General features: G+C 35.7%; 1 protein-coding gene across 2 annotated transcripts in view; it reads right to left on the bottom strand.

The window, feature by feature from the left end:
• LOC139119219 (transmembrane and coiled-coil domain-containing protein 3-like) overlaps positions 1 to 23,278 on the bottom strand; it is a 36,395-nt gene extending 13,117 nt beyond the window's left edge. Inside the window, exons 1-9 of one of the 2 annotated variants that reach the window (XM_070682899.1) lie at positions 23,102 to 23,278; positions 12,186 to 12,938; positions 11,300 to 11,488; positions 8,139 to 8,267; positions 7,481 to 7,573; positions 6,730 to 6,910; positions 2,863 to 2,919; positions 1,170 to 1,358; positions 709 to 845 (exon numbers count right to left, since the gene is read on the bottom strand). In XM_070682899.1, the coding sequence (XP_070539000.1) occupies positions 709 to 845; positions 1,170 to 1,358; positions 2,863 to 2,919; positions 6,730 to 6,910; positions 7,481 to 7,573; positions 8,139 to 8,267; positions 11,300 to 11,488; positions 12,186 to 12,836 (1,626 nt within the window). In that variant the 5' untranslated portion in view covers positions 12,837 to 12,938; positions 23,102 to 23,278. The remainder of the gene's footprint in view (positions 1 to 708; positions 846 to 1,169; positions 1,359 to 2,862; positions 2,920 to 6,729; positions 6,911 to 7,480; positions 7,574 to 8,138; positions 8,268 to 11,299; positions 11,489 to 12,185; positions 12,939 to 23,101) is intronic. The other variant, XM_070682900.1, reaches the window with a different exon arrangement.
• Positions 23,279 to 23,313: the final 35 nt, after the last annotated feature.

Here is a 23,313-nt window from a genome sequence, read left to right on the forward strand (position 1 = left end):
GGGGTGCAACCCATAAAAAAGCAAACTTTGGCAATATCTTATGTGATTTTGAAAAATCACGAAAACAAATTTAAGACTATAGGATTTTGTATAGGGTACATTGAGCTGATTGAAATTCACATATATTTTTTTTTTATTTGGCTTAACCATAGACAGTAGAGGGGAAGATTCCCTCCCCCCTACTTTCTATAGCTTAACATGTCAGTTGGACAGCCATTACTGATATTTCATGGTAAGTGTTGAGAAAAGGACCAGGCATCCAAAATCTTTGGTCCGATATCCATGACCACAGAATTTTTTTTAGCTTGGCCTGTGTATGTGCCATTCTGAGATCAGTGAATACTAAAAGCACTTGTACGAGAGACACTGCACGCAAAACAAGGGGCTAGTAAACTTCAGTAGTGAGTACTAAGGACTGCTTGAATGATAATGATGCTGGGCAAGGCACCACTGAATACAGAATGAATGACTAACTCCTGAATACTACTGGTACATCAGAGAACACACTCTGGAGTGAAACAGAGATCTGACAAATATTTTGAAATTAACTTTTTTATGCATCCTTTTTACCAGGATATTGGTGATGACAGGCTTATGCATGGCTATGGGAAAACATGAATAAATAATTATGAAATGTTTATTTGTGAGTTTATTTATACATTATACATTTTGTTGGATGCACGCAAGTAACTACAACAAAATACTCACCATTAGCATAACAAAAGCCAGAGACACTGACCCTAGCACCATCATTTCACGGCTTCCATGTTGTCGTAGCTTATGATAAAATGGAGGCACGACGTACTTACTGGTGGCCACACTGAGAGCCAGCACGAAAGCCATGGCTGTAATATCAAAAGGTGAATCATAAATTATTGAATCTGGAAAAATATTTCTCTTCTGTGAAAATATCAAAACTGACAAATTTCAAATACCATATGGAAGACAGGTATTCCTTTACAGTATATATATTCTACACGTATTAATATTGTAGAGATTTGGAAAGTAAAAGATAACACCACAAATAATAGTTACATTGACAGTAAACTGATAACAAGGATATACGATAATAGCGATGGTAGACTATTTCAAATAAGATTTAAAAAGTACTAGATTTCTAGCAATTTGAAAAACAGAAGGGACATTGTGATATTGGTAAGTTGACTTACCCGTAGCTAGCTTGATAAGCAACCAAAGAGTACGGATGATATCCATGATGGACACTCCTGTGTGAGGAGTTGTTGTTGGAATTGGTGACCCAGCCATTGCTGGTAATATGGCAATCAACAGACCGAGTTGGACATCTTGTACAACTAGAATTCCAAGCAACGTTGTACTATACTCCCCTTCACCTTGACCTAGATATTATGGAATAACAAATTTTATATTCATGCAAAAATCGCTCATTTTTAATCATCTTGATAGTATGGAATACACTTGCTCAAGTAAATCGCCAAAATTCTGACAGTTTCCAATCTCATTACAGACAATAGTAAACCAAAACCAAATAAAAAAAATATGTAAATATACCAGTACATATTGAAAACAAACAAGGAAGTGTTGATATAGTATGGTACCAGGTACATGCAAAGCATAGGTATGTAACACTAAAAATCTTTGTAAACTTAGATTTTCAATACACCAAAGTCAGGTATTACATTGACTGACTGTGTGACTTGTAAAACTCAATTTGACACTCCATAGTGGTGTTTACTAGAACATTTTCCTGGCAATAATGAACAGATGTACTGGTATTTCATTGCCAGTAATAGTGTGCAGCTTACTTTGCAAAAGAAAACAAGAAAATTGCTTGCAGTAAATGTATCACAATATAGAAAGATTTTGTTGACAACAAATGTACTATTGGGGTATTAACTTTTAGATTTGATTATATTTGGTGGAGTTAAATCATTTAAGTATCTATTGAATGAGCAGCAGAGTCCTGAAGAGACAGTGTTCAGGAAAGTCCCGGTGTTTTATCAATAGCAAGTGTGTGTTGACCACGACAGAACAGGGAAAACATGGCAAGGAGATTTTGCAAGATGTTTTTTGTAACAAGCTGTTTATGAGAGCAGATATGAGTGTTAGCCAGTAAGCTGTACATCAATTTGCTTGTAGCAGACAGACAGAGGAACAACAGAGATTAGATGTTTTATAGAACTTTGGAATAAGTAATGTAAGCCAGCTGATATTAGGAAACTACGCATGTACTATATGAGAACAGTGAACAAACTCATTCATGTGTTTGAATATGATTCTCCCATTTGTCTTGTTACAGAATCTGTATTTTTCATTTCACTTTGTCTGTTTCTTTCTTTTTCTCAAACTAATTTGCATAGAATACAGTTATTTACGCAATAAATTGATATCAAAGAGGTGCATCTTGTGTAAGATTCAAATCAATTTAAAGTGGGCAAGATGATCTCAAAATGGACAATACACTAATTTATGGCATCTGTCTTCCCAAATATGAATGAATACCTGGAGGTTTCATAACCAAAATAAAAATTCAAACGTAACAAAATCATTCATATCGTTATGTACTTTTTCGACATGTGCTTTGAAATATGTCAACATTATTCAGTCAGTGAAAGTAAAAATTTTTGTGTTTGGCAAATGCCAGAAACCGAAGTGTTCTGCAGAGTTTTCTAAAATTAGAAAGAAAAGAAACAATGTAAATAACGTTGAACATTTGACGACATGGCAACTGCTGGTTTCCGACTACACATTCTGTGACTGATAATAAACTTATACCAAATTCTAGTTAACTCTTGCTAATCTAAAGCTTACACCAAATTCTAGTCAACCCTTGCTGTGGTTGATCTAAAGCTGACACCAAATTCTAGCAAATTCTTGCCTGACCTTTGAACAAATCTGCATACTCGGGGTCATTGATGGTGATTTGCTTGCCATGGGAGCCTGCGGAATGGGTGAAGACAAAACACAGCATAACAACAAAAGGTGACGAGTAAAACATTGCAATATGACAACATATTTGGGTGCAAATGACAGGGTGAGTCCAGGACTGCAAATGGGTATAGCTGCAAGGGTGGCTATACATATACAGGGATCAGTGTCTGATGTTTTCTCCTTGTTTGTTTGTTTGTTTGTTTGTTTGTTTGTTTTGGAATACATAGGTAGAGTAAATAACAATATAGCTGAAACATGACAATGTATATTTGTTCGAAGTAATTAGTAAAAACATGAAATGTAAAATGAAAGTCAGAACAGCGTGCACACTCTGCCTGAACGATCACCCTATCCAGACAAATTTACAATCACGTATAAATTTCTCCAGGGCAACCTTCTCGGTCATGCACACAAATTTCAGCTAACTCTGTTGATGTTTCCAATGACAAGCAGAGTGGCCCTGCTGGCATGGAGTGAACTATCATTAACTGATACACTCTCGCGTTATAAGCCGCAATTTACCTATCATTCTTCCACAAAAAACAGTAATTTTCAACAAGTCGTGCAAGGTCTTGAACCTAATTTCAAGTGGAGTACATTTTGCCTGGACACTGTAGGAAAAGTAATTTCAAATGAACCTATCATGTGACCACTTATTGTTGATTTTGACTATGTTGACATCACCGGTTTATCTATGTATTTATAAATAAATAATTAAACAAACAAACAATGAGAATCGGCAACTAACACCCTTGCTATACAGACAATGCAATGTATTTGGATTTTCTTAGAAGCAGTTTGCATTTTTCATTGTGGGATAGAGTAACCGAGGTCAAACACTATATCACCTTCATCATCTCATTGATTTGATCTCTGTTTAAAACATTGCCTAGACTCTAAGAATGATATTCTTTAGCAAATAAATGAATGATTGCGTCAGATTTACAGTATATAATGTCACTCTATCATCATAAATTATAAGAGTAGATAAACAGTTTGATAGATAAAACAAATATGGCCTGAAGCGTATTTGTGAAAAGTAGTTCTCCATGAGATACTGCGCCCTCTAGAGTTCATGATTCTCGTTGTCGTAACTGTCTCTGTGAGTGCTTCCATTGTTGTATCAGTGTTAGTAAAAGATATAATAATGTTGATGATAATAAGAGGAGGTAGAAGAAAGAGAACAACAACAGCAACATGTGCTTGTATTTTCAGTGATTGTGAAAACTGCTTTCCTGCTGGGAAAAGATCAAAGGAGATGACACCGGGAGATGACAGAAACTACATTGAATACAACTAGACATAATTGACGTAATTGACAAGAATTTGTGGTTGTAGTAAGATATCAAAACATAACAAGTACAAGAACAAGAAAATGAATAATAACAACATCAAACACAGCATGTGGTTGTATGTTTTTGTATTGTAGAGACTGCTGTCTTCCTGTGAACAGGATATTTGGGATCAGTGAGAAACCAGAGCAGTAGCTGTGTAATTGATGTCAACTTGATGATTGGCTGAAAGTCTCTTCAAAATGACTGTGGGAGTCTTGTGATCAACTGAATATGCCTGGATCCTGCTAATTGGATTAAATTCATTTCACTTTCAAAAGAATGACTACCGGCTGATTGGCTGATAAAATTAGCAAAGTAATATAAACCACTGCTTGGCACAAATCTCATCTATTATCAATTGGTAACAATGTTCTCAGCATCAGCCAAGTTTACAATATCCCTTAATTCACTTCACAGAACATTTTGGAGAAACTTCTCAAGACTGGTTTCTTCTTGAAGTCCCAAACCATGATGCCATGGTAGTGATTGGTTGTGAATTAGTGTTTATAAGATGGTACAATGAATATTAAATAAGTCATTGTCAATGACACGGTCCACATTTGGTTAATGAATTTCGATTTGGAAACCATTGACAGAAATGATAGTCATATTTGATTGTATCACAAAACAAATTGATGTGCATATGTATGACATAGGGAGTAATCTTTGTACAGAGTTTGAAAGAAATTATTCCTGGTATCTCTGAGAGCTTTGCATGAATGGATGCACAGACAGACACACGGACAGACCTAAATCTATAAGTCTCCCTGGACTTTGTCATTGGGGACTAAAAAGTACTACTGATAAATTTTCAACCACTCACTTCAAGACCATGTGTGACTGACTTTTTACAGAACACACAGAATCGTGGATAACCATAGCATGGAAGTTGTAATCTTTTAATGCATAATTAATATTTCTTCTCACCTTACCAAATGAAAAGCTAAATTAGGCAAGAGTATTTTTGAAGACTGTACAGCCATAAATGACTGGGTACATTTAAGACTAACTTCCCTACTTTCCTTTCACACAAACCATACTTACGCAAAATGTTTTCATGAGTTTTTGACAATTTCTTTTCATAAACACCTTTTGATTAGTTACTAATGTTATTAATCTGCATGAATTATGAAAGGTATACTTTGTAATGGATTTACCACAACATAAGCCGTGCCACAGCCTGAAAATGTCAATATTAAAATTTATGATGCACATCCTGTATACGGATAATACCCATTCCAATATTTGTTCATCTATGGGCAGATTTAAATGCCTATAATGAGAAAACAGCCTCTACATGTGTCAGTTAGTACAAGGAATTTACAATACTACAAATTGCAGTTTGGTCCTATAAATTCATTTGATTGACTGAATACTGATTGATTGAAGAATTACTGAATCAAAGTTACATAAAACCAACAGAAATAATAATTTTGCCATGTAGTAATGTAGTGATTTTCTACGATATTGTAATTATTTCAGCGCTTTTCTATTTGTTATTGTTATTATGAGCCCTCTTGGCTAACTTTGAGTTTCTGACAAGTTATCATGATGAGGTTTGGGCTAAACTAGCTGTAAGCTATTTCCCGACTCCCCATTTACCCTTTACGTTTGTTACTTTCTCCCTCTCAATTTCATGTGTTATGTAACTGCCTTTTCAAATCGGGTAATTACATTATATATATTATATTTCAATGGTCTTGTCCTTTTCAAATGTTCATACTATTTCACCGTTGGGTCAAACCATTGTCGTGAAGGCAGAGTTTCTCTGGAACTCTGTGTATGATTCTGCCAATTTTCACTACTGATAGACCATGCATATTTCACCAGACCTTGGACATGAAAAACTGTACTGTCACTAGCCTGTTGTTGACTGACAGGAGGTCAAATCTCTCGATTGGACAGATTTAGAAATACAAGGATGTTGGCCAAGCAATGTGAATAATTGTGACTGTTTATTTATAAGTTTGATATCTCTTTCCTTGAAATATTCAAGAAACGGGACATCAAAAATATTCCACTAAAATATTTCAGTAGTTACTGAGCACTTTCTGATGGCTCACCATTCATCCCTGAAGAAAATTGTAAATGTCAATGTGTCATTATCGCTAAGCTATTACCGATGCTGAAGGAAATCTAAAGAGAATAATTATTGTCAAGGATGATGAGTGGGACATACATTCTTTATGTTCTTCAGAGTATGAATGAGAAACAAGTTCCAACAAATTCTTAGTCAATTCAAATTCAGGCCTTATCAAAACACATCCCAATATGTGGCTCTATTGTCTGATATCTGGTCAATGGTTACTTCATGATTGCTGGTCTCACAGTGTTAAAATACAGAAGAATTAATAGAAGAGCATACTGTTAGAAATTTGATTGTAAAAAGTGGATGGTTAAACTACAAAAGTAAGATGTCACACTTCAAAGGTAAAAGGTCATCACAAAGGTCAAAGGTGATAAATATCTGAATTTCACAACTTACTAGCATCCTTCTCTTGGCTGCCAAGGAACTTGACAACAAGCGGTGTGCTTGACAACGAGAGACAAGCTGCTACGAAAACACTTTGACTTGGTATAATGTGCAAGGAATAACCCCATATCAGACCAAACAGCATCATCAGAATTGTCATAGCACCACTTCCAAACACTGCAACCCTCCAAACCTTGTCAGAATAAGAATAATAGTCAGGATAATAGTTATAGTTATGTTTTTACAGAATAATAAAATATTGGAATCCAATCTGAATCTGATTCAGAATAGGAGTTGACCAAAAAAATATCACAAATTCTGATATGCTGGGCGAATTTGTGAACACTTTGTCAAGGCTACAAGCAGAAAGGTATGGAACAAATGAGATTTCCGACACTTCTATATTAAAATTGATAATTCATTCCTTTGAGACATATTTTCATATATTAAACAAGTGATTTTCTAACAAATTATTTGAAGTACAAGTAATGAGATTGACATCCAGTTCCCTTAATTATTCTTTTGTTTTTTTAATCAAAATGTCATTCTTTTCATAATTATCCATTGTGAAGTTATAATTAGCTTGGAATGTATAACATGCAAACAAACTAATTATTTTGTACAGAATAAATTTCTTCATTGTCAGGACAAAGGGAGAGGATATTGCACCAACATTCAGAATGCCAATCCATTGTTCACTTATGTGTTTATGATAATAACAATAGTAAAAGAGGCCATCCATTGACTCATATTTAATACTTACCTTTCTAATTCTCTCTGGTGAAAACTCCAAACCAACCATAAACAGAATGAAAAACACGCCAAATTCTCCAAGTGTCTCAACTTGAACTTGAGCCTGGCAAAAAATTAATTAACATTTGCACTGTGGTAAAAGTACTTCAAAAGTCGCAAACTGATAAAAATCTTGATCTTTTCATGCATAAAAACACCTGGACTATCTCTGCACAGTCTCCACTGTCATGTTTTTTTTTATATGCAAGGGTTGAGATTTGTTGCTGTTTAGATAGTGACACCATTCATAAAATATTATGTTTTTATCAACTACTGGTATGATTATGGGTAAATTGGCAAGTATATTTCAAATGTTTGTAATAACACAGAATAAAATACTAAAACCTTGAGATGCTGAAGGACATACTTGGTATTGTTTTATGTATGATTTGTGAGGTTACTGATACTACCGAGATATGTGATTGCCCATTGTTAAAACGCGATCAATCTGACAAAAATGACACACAATATTATAAAGTTCCTGATTTGAGATTCTGACAGAAAATACTACTACCCACATTGCAATGTGTATAGGTTACTTTACATATAGACACGTTTTACTATCCTGACAATATTTTGTTCTTTTGGTTGCGATACTGCCAAGTTGACGAGAGCTGGTTTGTACTTACCTTTATGATGTTGATGCCTGATGATCCCAGTATGACACCAGACATAATGTATCCAAACATTGAAGGCAGCTCCAGGGAATGACACAGCCAGCCACACAGGAATGCAAGGACAAGCATCAATATTATATCCTGCACGGAGAAAGTTGAAAGGAGAAAAAAATTAACACTACATTCAGTTATTTAGGAGCAACCTACACTACCTATGTTCAAAATCTTCAAATAATTCGAACTGAAAATAAATATTTTAAAATGTCAATCTTAGTGTTTACATTTTCATAAAATTTAGTGCTGTTTCAGCATGCATATTCTGAGCCATTTTCATCACAAGAACAAGATGGCCGTTTCAAGTTGCCTTGTTTTAGTATGAATATAGCATCGTAGTAACACGGGAATAAAAATGGTAAAAATTGGTGCAGAAAAAGTGTTGTCAATATATCATCACAAACAAAGGTACAAAATCAAAAATTTGCATTTTGTACTAATATATTTTTCAAAGCGGGTGAATTTATCAGGATAACATCATATTGAACTAGGTGTAGTGTCTTTATATGCAATATTAGGGATACCTAAACAATGCTATGTACCATATTTAATTTGGAACTTTTGAGAAAAATTGATTACATATTGATATTTCATATTGACATTTATGGCTTCTGTAAAATGACCTTTGACCTTAACACAAAACTCTGAAGTGACATATCAATTGTTCTATGTCTGAGTAAACATTACAGCTAAAATATACGACCAGTATACAAACAACTTTATTGGTACTCTAGAAAATATTTTACAAACTCAAGGCATATATTTAACAAACTTTGATGGAAATGTCATTAATATACGTAAGTTCTCATAGCACTGACCACTGTCGTCAGTTTGTTACTTGACATAGCATTATGCTTTGCCATCAAAAATTTGGACAGATTTGGTCGTTTTTATCTCTGTTTATTACTGAAGCTTGGGATCAGGTATTTTTTAGTTTAAATCCAGATATTATTAGTAACAATGTACCAATTTAGTACTTTCTGTCAGTCTTTTCAAAATGTTTTGCAAAATACTCCTTGCATATTAATGAGAGAACTATGACATCATATGGAATAAAGCCTTCTTTGCAAATCTGGTACATGACCTCTTGAATGACCTCGACACCCAGATTATAATAAGGAGATTAAACAATGTGTAACATGACTCCTTCTGAATACTCTATCAGTAGGTGTGCTGTCTGGGCCTTCACTTCGTGTGAAACTCAAAATACCGCAGATGAAATTTCAAAAGAGACCTTTGTACACCAATTCATTCTTCAATTTATACCGGGCCATTTTCATGAACAAACTCTGTCAGTTCTTACCAAAATCATTTCAATTCACTTGAGTGGCAATTTTGATACAAAACCTCTGACAGAATACCAAGATCCAAAGGAAAAATATGAGAAAGTAGCCTCAATGCGTTTGGTGAGAGTAGGAATTTGATATTCAAAAGTTAATAAACGGTGCTTGACAGCGTGGAGCTAGTGACTACAGCTGTTGACAGTTTTTATATGAAGATTAATTTTTGAATGATCTAAACGCGTACACAGTGTAACAAGGTATACACTGATAGAGAAGATCTAACATTTATATTCAAAATCAGAGTGAATATGCATTGACTTGTCCGATTATTTGGACATTCAGAGGATAGGCGCCATACAAATTGCATGGATTCAATGAGTAGAAAGTTGACAGTTTAACCCTTTGAGCGCCAAAGTCAATTTTTGTCACCTTTACAAAATATACTCCAGTCAATATTTTCAGATTTTTGTAAAATTTTGATAACAAACTTTAGCCAATGAACTGTGATGTCCACTTGGTCCAAAATTATAAAAACAAATTTAGAAAAATTCAAAAAAATTGGTAAAAGGGTTAAGTTCTGAGTTACGTATTGTCACTTGCAACACTGACGATGAACATGAAATGGCTACTGATGGATCATAACAAACAGCAAATCCTAACATGGACATAAATGGATAGAATTGATATTTGAAGTCAGAAAATGTAAAAAAAATAATTCAATGGATAGTATTTCTATGTAAACAAATCATGAAAAGTTTTCATTATTCTAAAACTCTGTTTTCTGTTTGCCAATGCAGTTATGCTCAATGATAATTTGCCATACACATTAACATATTCAACAAAAGTTGTGAAATTTGTGATAAAATTTTGTGAAATAGTCACAGAAGTTTGTTTTAACATGCCCATAGCATATATATAATGTATAAATGCATGTGTAAAAAAAAGTTGTTTTGGCACAGAAACAAAGTGGATAGGTGCTGAACACTTGCCATTCTCATGGTCAAACACAGACTAATAGGAAAACATGTATCTTGAAATTTCTTCAAAATTCTGGATGACAGATGCAAACAGGAAGTTTGCAAAATCGTGCTTCACTTCTTGCAAACAGTACTTTTGTCAGCTTAAATATTTGGCACACCTTACGACCCACAGGCCACATTCTCAATGGTAGAAATCAGTGCTTGTCTAAGAGTACCTTTGATTAAATGTAAATAACTAAATAAATAAATAAATAAATAAATAAATAAATAAATAAAATACAACCACATATTTATTCTTCAGTCTTAATTTTTTTAAATCACAATAGCTGGATCTACTGTTTATAGTACCCTTTCTCTATTCAAATAAACTTGTTTCCATTGGTTACTCTGAAGTTTCTATGTCACTAAAAGAGTTCTAACCCATTGGGTACCCTTTAATGACTAAACTCACCCTACCATATTATTTGCTGGTGGAAAACCTATTTTAAGGTAGGCCACACTTCAAAACTGCAAGACTTAAACCTTTGCGCAAACTTGTCTCAGGAAACTTTCAACCATTCTCTTTCAAAATCAAGAATAAAATTTATTAAAAATCACAGGTTATCAGGCAAATTTTGGTACTAGACAAACAAGTTACCAAAGATTTACCAATATTGGCTGCCATCCATGTGTTAGCTCAATGGGTAAAAATATAAAATTTCCGATTTCCACCAAAAATAAAATGGTAGAATCTTTACTTGCTACATGAGCTTCAAAATGAACCCCCTTAAGTGGTAGACTAAATACAATATTATAAAAGTTCAAGAGTCCAAATATCTGTCAACGAGGCACAGTTTACCTTATTTACATAACTCACCTGTATGAAATGATGATCTTCATGCGGCATTGTTGTATCTTTAGGCTTTGTAAGTACATATTGATTATTACTTGCGTCGATTAGAACACTCATCCCTTGGTTAGAATCATCAGCAAGCCGTCTTGATATGTTTCCAACTAGCCTATCTTCATCCATTCTGAGAACAGCTTCAATGGCAGCACCTTTAGCCTACCATCAAAGGGAAACAGGGAATTCGTTTTTTTGAACTTACTCAGCGATCATGATGAAACTTTGACTTTCATAGTGCTTACTATGTCAGTATACAATTATTTCTGTGTCAAATGTTTGAATTTGAGAGTGCCACATCTGTGACATTCATGCTCTGTGAAAGCAAACTAAAACATTTTTGAAAATGTCTGGGTCACTATTGAATTTTCTCTGGGAAATCTTAGGCATTTTGATGTTATGTAAGGAAAATTTTGATTTTCAAAGTTTAAGTTTTCATTTGGCAAATTTTACTTTTGCAATGGACAGAATATAGCACACTGTTACACTGCCTGCATTTCTCAACAGATTTCAATTCCACTGTCACTGTTTGCTGTATCAGATTTCAATACAGCTGTCGGCATTCACTTTGGTCACTATGGATACCTGGTACTGCTGTCAAAACAGCTAAACACTGTAGAACAATGGCAAAAGCAACAAAACGCCAGATCTATAATTGTTCATCAAAAAAGAACTGATTCTTCATTTGCACAAAGAAGAAAACACATCATCAACTCTCAATCATCTATTTCAAACTTACATGTGAATGTTTTAATCACCGTATAAAAGGTCACTTTTTATGTCATTATTTTAGTAAATGACACATATCTTACCATTCAAAATAATAAAGCCTACTAATTACACCAATAATGCATCTTACCCGACGAGATTCATCAAAAACATTTTCTACAAGTTGATTTTCCAAAATATCAGCTGCTTGTGCTACTTCGTCCAAGACATTATCCAATATGGCTTCCACTTTGGTCCTGTTCGCACTGCTGGCGTTCAAATGTCGTATATGCTCCAAGTACTCTATTTGATGTTTTTCCGCATTCAAAAGATCATTGTATTCTTGCTCTTCTCTGAGAGTAGCTTCTCGTAGCGCTTCCAATCTCTGATGGGTGCTCTCTTTCATATTAATTATGTCCCGATAGTCACCTTTTAAAGCTCGTTTCAAACTATTAATAGATTGGTAAATATTGACTTCAGTTTCATTTAATTCTTTCTGAAATATTTGAAAAATGTGAATTTGGAATACTTTCTCTTGATTCGAGAGTTTGGGATTCACACCGATTTCTCGGATGGCCCTGTCCAATTTTTTCATGACAGTGCGTTTGCCGATGAGCAGAGTTTCCAGGTTACGGCATGACTGTGGCAGCCATCTGTTGAACTCCTCAGTGTTACTTCCCAATGAATTACCGGCAGCTTTGCCACGGTGGAGCTTGATGGCTTGGTTGGCCAGGTCTACCGCACCTTCACACAAGGTGAACAGGAACAGAGGAACCACAATTGCGTTCGACCACCGAACCATTTTGAGCACACACCACAGTTATCAACAAAAATATAACATTCTTGTCAGCCACATTAGTACTTCTTCAAGACATGTTTCCTTCCTTCTCAGATATTCGCACTCCTGAAAGAAATAAATGGTATAATTTCTGTGACACAGATACATACAACAAACATAATTGTACCAAAAATTAGAGTCTACTCCAGCCAACATTGTAAAGATTAATTCAAAAAAACACACCAGCTGTTGCTCTAGTTGAGGATTTTGCCAGTGACGTCAGCTGTGTATTAGACACACTAGGCAGGAAATGACAAAATAGAAAACTACCCGCGATTATTATGTGAACTCTTGATTTATTAATATCATATCTTCACTGTCATGGTTAAAAAATTCTTTGGCAATAATGAAAATGTACAATTTGAAACATCACTGTTGACTATTGGAAGCACTGAGGAAAGTTACTATACATGTATGGCTACAGATCATATAATTACGGTGTGTTTTCTGTTCTGATTGCCCAGATCCAAATACAAGTACTGTAACTGCACAGTGTGACTGATTGAAGAATGAACAAACGCCTCATCATTAAAAGCATTGTTGAGAGAGACAAAGAAAATGAATCACAGAAATTGTGTTGTAAAGTATACACAATGGTATGAAAAACAAATCTGGATTATTCTCAAAAGATTTAGTTTTAGTAAATTACATTTTTCCTAAAAACGGACAGACATTATTGAATTCACCATATGAACAGCTTTTTCTCTTGACCATTATAAATATCATCACGATTGTTTATGCACTCAATACTGGAATTTACCAGTATGGTTTTATTCATGAATCACATTTTTATAACATTTTCAAACAAAAATTTACGAACAACAATAGCGTTTTGAGTGGTAATTTTTGACACTTTGAAAGTACCAGTATGGGGTAAAATTTGATTTCCAAAGTTATAATTGCCTGTAATGTGATACTGTACAAACAAGACCAATACCCTAGTACCATGGCATTCCAGTAAGTCGGTGCTATGTTGTCTATCAACTTAGTGGATGGCCCATTAGAATAGAGTAATGAGAATTTCCCATTTTACACATGGCATTTTCATGGTCATATTCATAAATATACATGGTTTTAGTTTTGAAATCTGTTGAAACTGAGACTGAAGTACCCTGGTATGTGGCAATTACAAAGGACGTACACACTGGGGTTGACATTTTTTCAGAAGTTTTGTGAGTGAAACTTGTCCGCATGTGGTTGTGGAATGCAAAACATTTGAAAAGCTGCCTCAAGGGTTGCAGCAACTTATCTCATTTGTGCATTAATTTACATATCAGTATATGATACCAGCATGAGCTCCTCTACTAATGTTATAATCAAGTGACAATATGTTTTAGAAAATAGGACAAAAGTGATACGACCAGTAACTTGAATTTTAAGTCTATTTTTAAAGGTTTCAGTGGCTCAGAAACAAAAGTATTTGCCATCCTACAGACTCCTCACAAGTGTTTTTATCATTTAAGCACCTGATCACTTATTTATTGTTTGTACATTTTACTAAAATTTAGAACAAACACAAATAGATAGATAAGATGTACCATTGATAGATTGACTCCAACCCCTCTACAGTCTATGTGCAAACCTAGACATTAGAAAAAAAAGTAAATAAGTGACTCTTAAATAAAGCAGTACACAGGTTGTTTGTAAGCTTGATCTCAAAACAAACTTAATCAACTTGATAATAGTCTCAAAGGAGAATCGAAAACAAGGGACAATATATAAAATTAAATGTAAACAGCCACCAGGAAATAATACAAGAATCAGGAATTAATGGGGAATAGGGCTTTGAAGTAGGACTCATACAACAAAATACAAATGAAGTAGAGATACATGTAGCTATCAGTAGATAGGCATATTTATTGATGATATTGATTTAAAAAATTGAGGGAAATACAGAGGCGTCTATATGCCTTGAATTGTAAATAAGCAAATAGCTTGGGTTTTTAAACAGTTCGGTTTTATGTGAACATAATGTAATGAATATCATTACTACAACAGATCAACGAGTTATCTTAAATTTAAATGCACCAAATATTGCACATACAGTGTGCCATTCCATACAGTAATATGACCGGATTAATGCCATAATGTGTACATATACTTCAAATAGTTAAGGCAATTATTTGCATTGAGGTCTACATGCCAGATATTGCAATGTAACTGGGAAAGTATAATAACATTTTAATCAAAGTAATTCTGGTGTTCCACACCGCGAAAATACTAAAAATATCTATCATGTTACAGTTTCTTTTAAATTGCACACAATGAAACAACACACACAAGCATAAACAGGGACTTCTCCTGTAATATCTGCTCTCTCCTGCCTACAAGCGTCTGAAATATTTTTCATCACATTTTTCAATTGACGTTTCCTACAATAATACTTTTGCCTTGAGAACAACAAAATTTACATTAGAAGCACCCTCTGAAAGTTGTTTTTATCAAATTATAAAAACAATAATGGTAGTAGGAGAAGTATTAGTAGTAGTACTATTTAATAGTACTGTTATTAGTACTAGTACTAATTATTTTTATAAGTATTATTTATGTCAACAAATAGTTATCACTGTAAGTTTTCTCAAAACAATTAGTTTGAAAAAAGCATAGGAATGTACAAAAATAGATGAAATGTAAAACTAGTCTGAGGCCTAAGTTAAATTAACCCTTTGAGCACCAAAGTCAATTTTTGTCACCTTTATAAAATGTACCCTAGTCAAATTTTTTTCAGATTTTTGCTAAAATTTTGATGAAAAACTGTAGCCCATGAAATCTGATGTCCATTTCATCCAAAATTATCAAAAAAATACAGAAAAATTTTGGTGGGGAAAAATTACAGCACTCAAAGGGTTAAAACAAGGTGAAAAAAATGTTTCATTAGTATCTTGTCTAAGTTGCTTAGTAAATAATTGCAGTCAGCAGCAGTGTATTTGGTTGAAAATTAAACTGGAATGTACGTGTGTTACAATTTTTTCTGTCTGGTTGTTGGTTCATGCCTTACATAATTACCTCCAGGTTTTAATAAGGGATCAGTTTTGAAACATCAAGTGTCAATCACAATGCAGTGCTTACGCCCATTATCTTAAGAACTGTAGGGACCTGAAATATTGGGATTTTCACCTTTGGGTTAATTTTCAAATGTTGATGTATAAATGATTTGAACAATTTTCAATGAAAATAGTCCATAATGTCCTTTAAGTGTTTGTTATGTAGGTCATTCCCCCCACACTCATCATGACCTGAGTTCAATTAGTCTAGAACATTCTCAAGGTCACTGCCCTTGATGACCTCACAACCTTGAATTCAATTAGTCATGTTTGGAATGTTCTGGAAAGTTGATTAGTTGTGTAAGGGAGATAATTTTAGAACAGTAATTAGCATGTCAATAAAAGTTCTAGATTGTTCTTATATGCCTTTATAAAAGGGACGTGCACAGCTTCCAGTCAGACTTTTGGGATCGTGTCTCTTGTGTGTTACTAAACTCCAGCAGTAGTCATTCTCAAGACTTTTCAAGACCTTCACTGTCAACGCTGGATTTATACTGTGGACTTTGTGCAGCTTCAAGCCTGCAAGCCAAAGGACTGTTCATTCATCCAACTGACTGTTACAACTCTGAGACTGGAGCTTTGCCGTCCCAGCTGAGATAAGTAGTCTGTACACTTTTAAAGCTTGTACTCTGTCCCTGACTTAGCAATTAGTTTTGTTTTCGTAATAAATTTGTTTAAACGTAAACTGCTGAGTTCACCCTTTTGTTCGTTTTCTCTGCACGTAACAAATTGGGGGCTCGTCCGGGAGACGAATATTTTGAGCCGTTTGACAACATTTTGCCTACCTTTTCAAAACTACTGTATACTGTGAACTCAGCTAAATTCAATCATGGCGGAATTCAAGCCAGACGAATTTATGGATGACCTTGATCAGGACACATTTAATTCCCTCAGAAAAGACAACCTCATAGCACTGGCCAATTTCCTTAAAGTAGATGTCAAAAGATCTATGCGCAAGCGAGAAATACAGTTCAAGATTGCAAAACATTTAGTTAATTCTGGCCATTTTGAGGAGTCTGCCTTAAAAGATTATGAGCCTGAGTCTTCCTTAAAACTCAAAAATTGGAATTAGAAATACAGGCAGATTTCGAGCTAAAAAAATTGGCATTAGAAAAAGAAAAAGAATTACAAATGAAAGAAAAAGAATTACAAATGGAAAAGGAGAGACAGGCATTAGAAAAAGAAAAAATACAAATGCAGTTAGAAATGGAAGAAAGACAGAAAGAGAGGGAATTGGAATGAAAGAAAAAGAATTGCAAATGGAAGAAAGACAAAGGGAGAAAGAAAGAGAGGAAAAGAAAAGGAAAGAGAATTAGCAGAACACCGACTACAGTTAGAAATGAGACGTTTAGTGCTAACAGTCAGGAAAATTCTTCCCTTCAGACGTTTGACATCACTAAGCATTTCAGATTAGTTCCCCCTTTCCAAGAAAAGGATGTTGATAAATATTTCCTTCATTTTGAGAAAATTGCTCAGAGTCTGAATTGGCCTAAGGAGTCCTGGTCTATGCTTTTGCAGAGTGCTTTGGTGGGTAAAGCCAGAGAAATTTACATTCAGTTGTCAGTAGAGCAGGCTTCAGATTATGATTCTGTGAAGGAATTAATTCTCAAGGGTTATGAGTTGGTGCCTGAAGCTTACCGTCAGAAATTTAGGGATTGTGAGAAGGTGAAGGATCAAACTTATGTTGAATTTGCTCGAACAAAAGAACAACTGTTTGATCGTTGGTGCTCTTCTGAAAAGGTCAGTCAGAATTATGACAAATTACGACAACTTGTTTTGATTGAGAATTTAAAAGGTGCATTCGGAGTGACATCAAGACTTTATCAATGAACAAAAGGCAGATACATTAGAGGTTGCTGCACGTTTGGCCGATGATTATTCATTGACCCACAAATCTTCATTTCTCAGCAAACCATCCCAGTCCTTTTCATACAGAAACAATGCAGGTAAATTTAACTCCTCCTTTTCATCCAAGAATTTCTCAAAGGACAGTAGGAAATCAAATGACAACAGTTCACAGAGTTCAAGTAACACTCCCACATCATCAGATCCCAAGTCTCAATCTCCTTCTGACAAACAGTTTGGTACACTTTCTTGTAATTATTGTAAGAAAGACGGCCATTTAATGTCAGATTGTTTCAAATTGAAAAGAAAACGTGAAGGTCAAAGTGGTCAAAGTGGATCTAAGCCCACCGGCTTTATTTCTTCATCAACTCAATTAGAGTCTAATAATGTGTGCAACACATTTTCTGAGGTTAAACCCCTCTTATCCCCAATTAATGAGGTCAAGGTCAATTCTTCTCAAGATAGCATTATGGGTATTTTCGAACCATTTATTCATGATGGTTTTATATCACTTTCTAGTGATTTCTCTTCCGCTACCCCTGTCAAAATTTTAAGAGATACCGGGGCTTCCCAGTCTCTTTTGTTGGCAGATACCCTGCCGTTTTCTGAAAAGTCATTTTCAGGTTCTAAAGTTCTTATTAAGGGGGTAGATTGTAATGACTACATTCCTGTTCCTCTCCATAATGTCATTTTGTCTTCGGACTTTGTTTCTGGACCTGTGACTTTAGGTATTAGGCCTTTTTTGCCTTTTGAAGGGATTCACCTTCTTCTTGGAAACGACCTTGCTGGGGACAAGGTCATTACTAATCCACTTGTGACTGATAATCCTAGTTTAGATCAGGATCCAGAGCCAATTGAACAAGAGATACCCGATTTATTTCCTTCATGTGCCATTACTCGAGCCATGTCAAAGAAAACTTCCGAGAATCAAAATACTCTCAAAATAATGTCACAGATGTTGACTTAAATGACACCTTTCTCAGTCAGGTGTTTGACACGGATCATTCCGTTATCCCTCGTGGATTTGAAACTTCCAGTAAAACTTCTGCTGACCAAAGTCAGACATTTTCTAGATCAAATCTCATTGCAGAACAACACAAAGACCCAGATATTTTGTCTTTGTTTGACAGGGTAGATGATGAAGGTAAAACTTCAGATAGCTCTGTTTCCTATTATACAAAATCTGGTATTCTCATGCGTAAAACCATGCGTAATGGAGACCTCCAGATGTTTTGGTTGATGACGATTGGGCTATAAAACATCAAATTGTGATTCCAAAGCCCTATCGTGCTGAAATATTGCGCCTGGCCCATGAAACGCCCTGGGCTGGTCACTTAGGAGTCAGGAAAACTTATCATAAAATTCTCAGTCACTTTTATTGGCCTAATCTCAGGCAGGATGTAGCACATTTCTGTAAAACTTGTCACACATGTCAAATGGTAGGAAAGCCAAATCAGACCATTCCAAAGGCCCCTTTACAGCCAATTCCTGCATTTCAAGAACCATTTAGTAGGATACTAATAGACTGTGTTGGGCCCCTACCAAAAACAAGATCAGGAAATGAGTACATGCTGACAATAATGTGTACATCAACTCGGTTCCCAGAAGCCATACCACTGAGAAATATAAAGACAAAGACTATAGTGAGAGCTTTAGTCAAATTTTTCACTTTATTTGGCCTCCCTAAATGTGTCCAGTCCGATCAAGGCTCCAACTTTATGTCTGGTATTTTTCAACAAGTAATGGATCAGCTAGGCATTAAACAGTATAGGTCATCCGCCTATCATCCAGAAAGTCAGGGTGCTCTTGAGCGATTTCATCAAACTTTGAAAAACATGATTAGGACCTACTGTTTTGACACAGAGAAGCAGTGGGATGAAGGAATTCATTTTTTGCTCTTTGCTGTTAGAGAGTCAATTCAGGAGTCTCTTGGTTTTAGCCCATTTGAGCTTGTATTTGGACATACAGTCCGTGGCCCACTTAAGCTCGTTAAAGAGAAATTCCTATCAGACGATGATGATTGTCTGAATATTTTGCAATATGTGTCAGATTTTCGTACGAAACTCTCTAAAGCATGTGAATTAGCCAGAGAAAATCTTGAGTCATCTCAGCAGTCAATGAAAACCAAATATGATAAAAGCACCTCAAAACGGAAGTTTGAACCAGGTCAAAAGGTTCTTGTTCTACTTCCAATTCCTGGCAAACCACTCCATGCTCGTTACTTTGGGCCATACCTAATTGATAAGAAATTGAGTGATTTAAATTACATCATAATAACACCTGACAGGCGTAAACAAAACAGCTATGTCACATAAATATGCTTAAGCCATATTTTGATAGGGATAATCCTACTATAATTCAGCCTGTCAGTGCAGTCAGTTCAAACCATTATGAAGATAGTGATACTGAAACTGACTTGAGTGAAAATACTCTAAACTCAAAGCTGGGCTCGGTCAAGCTTCAGAACTCAGAAATCCTGGAGAAGCTGGAGTCTACAAAGTTGGCACACCTCCAGCCAGAACAACAACAACAGGTGAAAGAACTGCTCCACGAATATAAACACCTGTTTCAAGATGTTCCAACGAGGACAAATGTTATCTATCACGACGTTGATGTTGGGGACAGTAAGCCTGTAAAACAACATCCATACAGACTGAATCCAACAAAAGCGAAATATCTCCAGGAAGAAGTCAAATACCTGCTGGACAATGACTTTATTGAACCCAGTAAAAGTAACTGGAGTTCGCCGTGCATACTTGTTCCCAAATCAGATCACAGTTATCGTATGTGCACGGACTTTAGGAAGGTCAACACTTTAACAAAGACAGACACTTTCCCAATCCCGAGGATTGATGACTGCATCGACCGAGTGGGAAAAGCCAAGTATGTGACGAAATTTGACCTACTGAAGGGATTTTGGCAAGTCCCTCTGACGGATCGTGCTCGTGAAATATCCGCCTTTGTTACACCAGACGGATTGTTCCAGTACAAGGTGATGCCATTCGGAATGAAGAACTCTCCGGCAACGTTCCAACGGATGATCAACGACGTCATATCCGGGCTAGACGGGTGTGCAGCTTACGTTGACGACGTAGTCCTGTATAGTGACACCTGGGAGGAACACATCAAGCTCATGCGGAAGTTCTTTGAGAGACTGAGCAAAGCAATGTTGACTGTCAACCTTGCCAAATCTGAGTTTGGTTGGGCTAGGGTAACTTACCTCGAACATACTGTAGGACAGGGTGAGGTAAAACCTGTTGATGCCAAAATCAGTGCCATTTCAAGTTTTCCCATACCAAACTGCAAACGACAACTGATGCGCTTTCTCGGTATGGCTGGTTACTACAGAAAATTCTGTCCAAATTTCTCCACAATTACTGAGCCTTTGACTAACTTACTTAAAAAGAAAGTAAAGTTTGTTTGGTCAGAGCAATGCCAACAGGCATTTGATACACTTAAAGCCATACTGCAAAGTGCCCCAGTGTTGTCTGCACCAGATTTCACTTTGCCATTCAAATTAGCTGTAGATGCTAGTGATACGGCTGCTGGTGCTGTTTTATTGCAAGAGGATAGTCATGGTATAGATCATCCTGTTTGCTATTTTTCACGCAAATTTAACAAATCTCAGAGAAACTACTCTACAATTGAAAAAGAGTGTTTATCTTTGATATTAGCTTTACAGCATTTTGAAGTTTATGTTACTTCTTCAAATCAGCCAATAGTGGTTCATATTGATCACAACCCTCTTGTTTTTCTGCAGAAATTTAAAGGCAAAAATCAGAGATTGCTAAGATGGAGTTTAATGTTACAGGAGTTTAATCTTGACATTAGACATATCAAAGGCAGAGACAATTTAATTGCAGACTGTCTCTCTCGTATTTAGAGTTTATTGTTGTTCACTTTCAAGAAATTTTACTTTAGAGTAAAACAAAATTTGAGTACTTAATCCTTTTCAAGATTACATTTGTAAAAGAAAGATTTTTCTTTGAAAAATTTTCTTTTTTTGAAGAGGGGGTGTGTTATGTAGGTCATTCCCCCCACACTCATCATGACCTGAGTTCAATTAGTCTAGAACATTCTCAAGGTCACTGCCCTTGATGACCTCACAACCTTGAATTCAATTAGTCATGTTTGGAATGTTCTGGAAAGTTGATTAGTTGTGTAAGGGAGATAATTTTAGAACAGTAATTAGCATGTCAATAAAAGTTCTAGATTGTTCTTATATGCCTTTATAAAAGGGACGTGCACAGCTTCCAGTCAGACTTTTGGGATCGTGTCTCTTGTGTGTTACTAAACTCCAGCAGTAGTCATTCTCAAGACTTTTCAAGACCTTCACTGTCAACGCTGGATTTATACTGTGGACTTTGTGCAGCTTCAAGCCTGCAAGCCAAAGGACTGTTCATTCATCCAACTGACTGTTACAACTCTGAGACTGGAGCTTTGCCGTCCCAGCTGAGATAAGTAGTCTGTACACTTTTAAAGCTTGTACTCTGTCCCTGACTTAGCAATTAGTTTTGTTTTCGTAATAAATTTTGTTTAAACGTAAACTGCTGAGTTCACCCTTTTGTTCGTTTTCTCTGCACGTAACAGTGTTCAATAAAAAAATTGTAATGTGTAGCCACATAAATGCCGATGAGCATATAAACCTGCACAAACATGCTGTCCTCACACACTGTCAGTGAAAGTACGGAAGTTTCAACCCCGCCCTTCTTTCTGTGGGGTTTTACATGTAATACTATAACTCACTGATTCTGTGATACTACCATCATGGTTTTCCATCAATGAAATTTACATTACGTACAATAAAAATATAGAGAAAATGACAAGGTAATGTTGGCTACCGTGACTTGTATGGTGAGGAAATGTCAGAAATAAAACTTCCCGCGTATCAACATATTACATTCCTAATCCTGAAGTACATGATAACATCGCACACACCTTTTTGAAAATAGGCTTTTTTCATGTTTTGACAGAACTGATTCTGTGAAGCCTCAGTGAGCGTAAAAAATTCGGCTTAGCTCCCTCAAATCAAGCAGGTCTACATGCTGTTAACGTTTACAACCGCGTGAGCAGCCCATTGATTCATCGTCAAGCCAGATTATGCCATTTATATTGCTGCATAGTACTAGTGTCCTGACACTACACCGTACACAGTATGTACATTGAGTGTGGCTCGCCGACGTCGCTCGCGTCTTCAAACGTGATTTACCGCTGCTGCAGTTAAAATCGGGTTACCGTTCACCTTTCCGAACGAACTTTAGTCAAGCGCACATAAATATGACAACTTTTTGAATGCATAGTGTTTACCTGACGTAAAAGTCGCGTCAAATACCTACTTACCGGTGCAGTGTAGCGAGCGACATGCCACGAATCGGAGTCTACCTCAACAGTACAGTGCAGCGTACTGGTGATGTCGATTCGGCCATGTCAACATGATTGGCACTCGAACAAACAAACCGTAAACAAACGGTGATTGATGTCTTATTGGCGGAATTTGTAACGATATTATTTCTTGAAAGACAAAAAGGGATCTGCAAAAGCTAAATTACGGG

The sequence above is a fragment of the Ptychodera flava genome, chromosome 19, assembly GCF_041260155.1.
Source record: "Ptychodera flava strain L36383 chromosome 19, AS_Pfla_20210202, whole genome shotgun sequence".
Lineage (NCBI taxonomy): Eukaryota > Metazoa > Hemichordata > Enteropneusta > Ptychoderidae > Ptychodera > Ptychodera flava.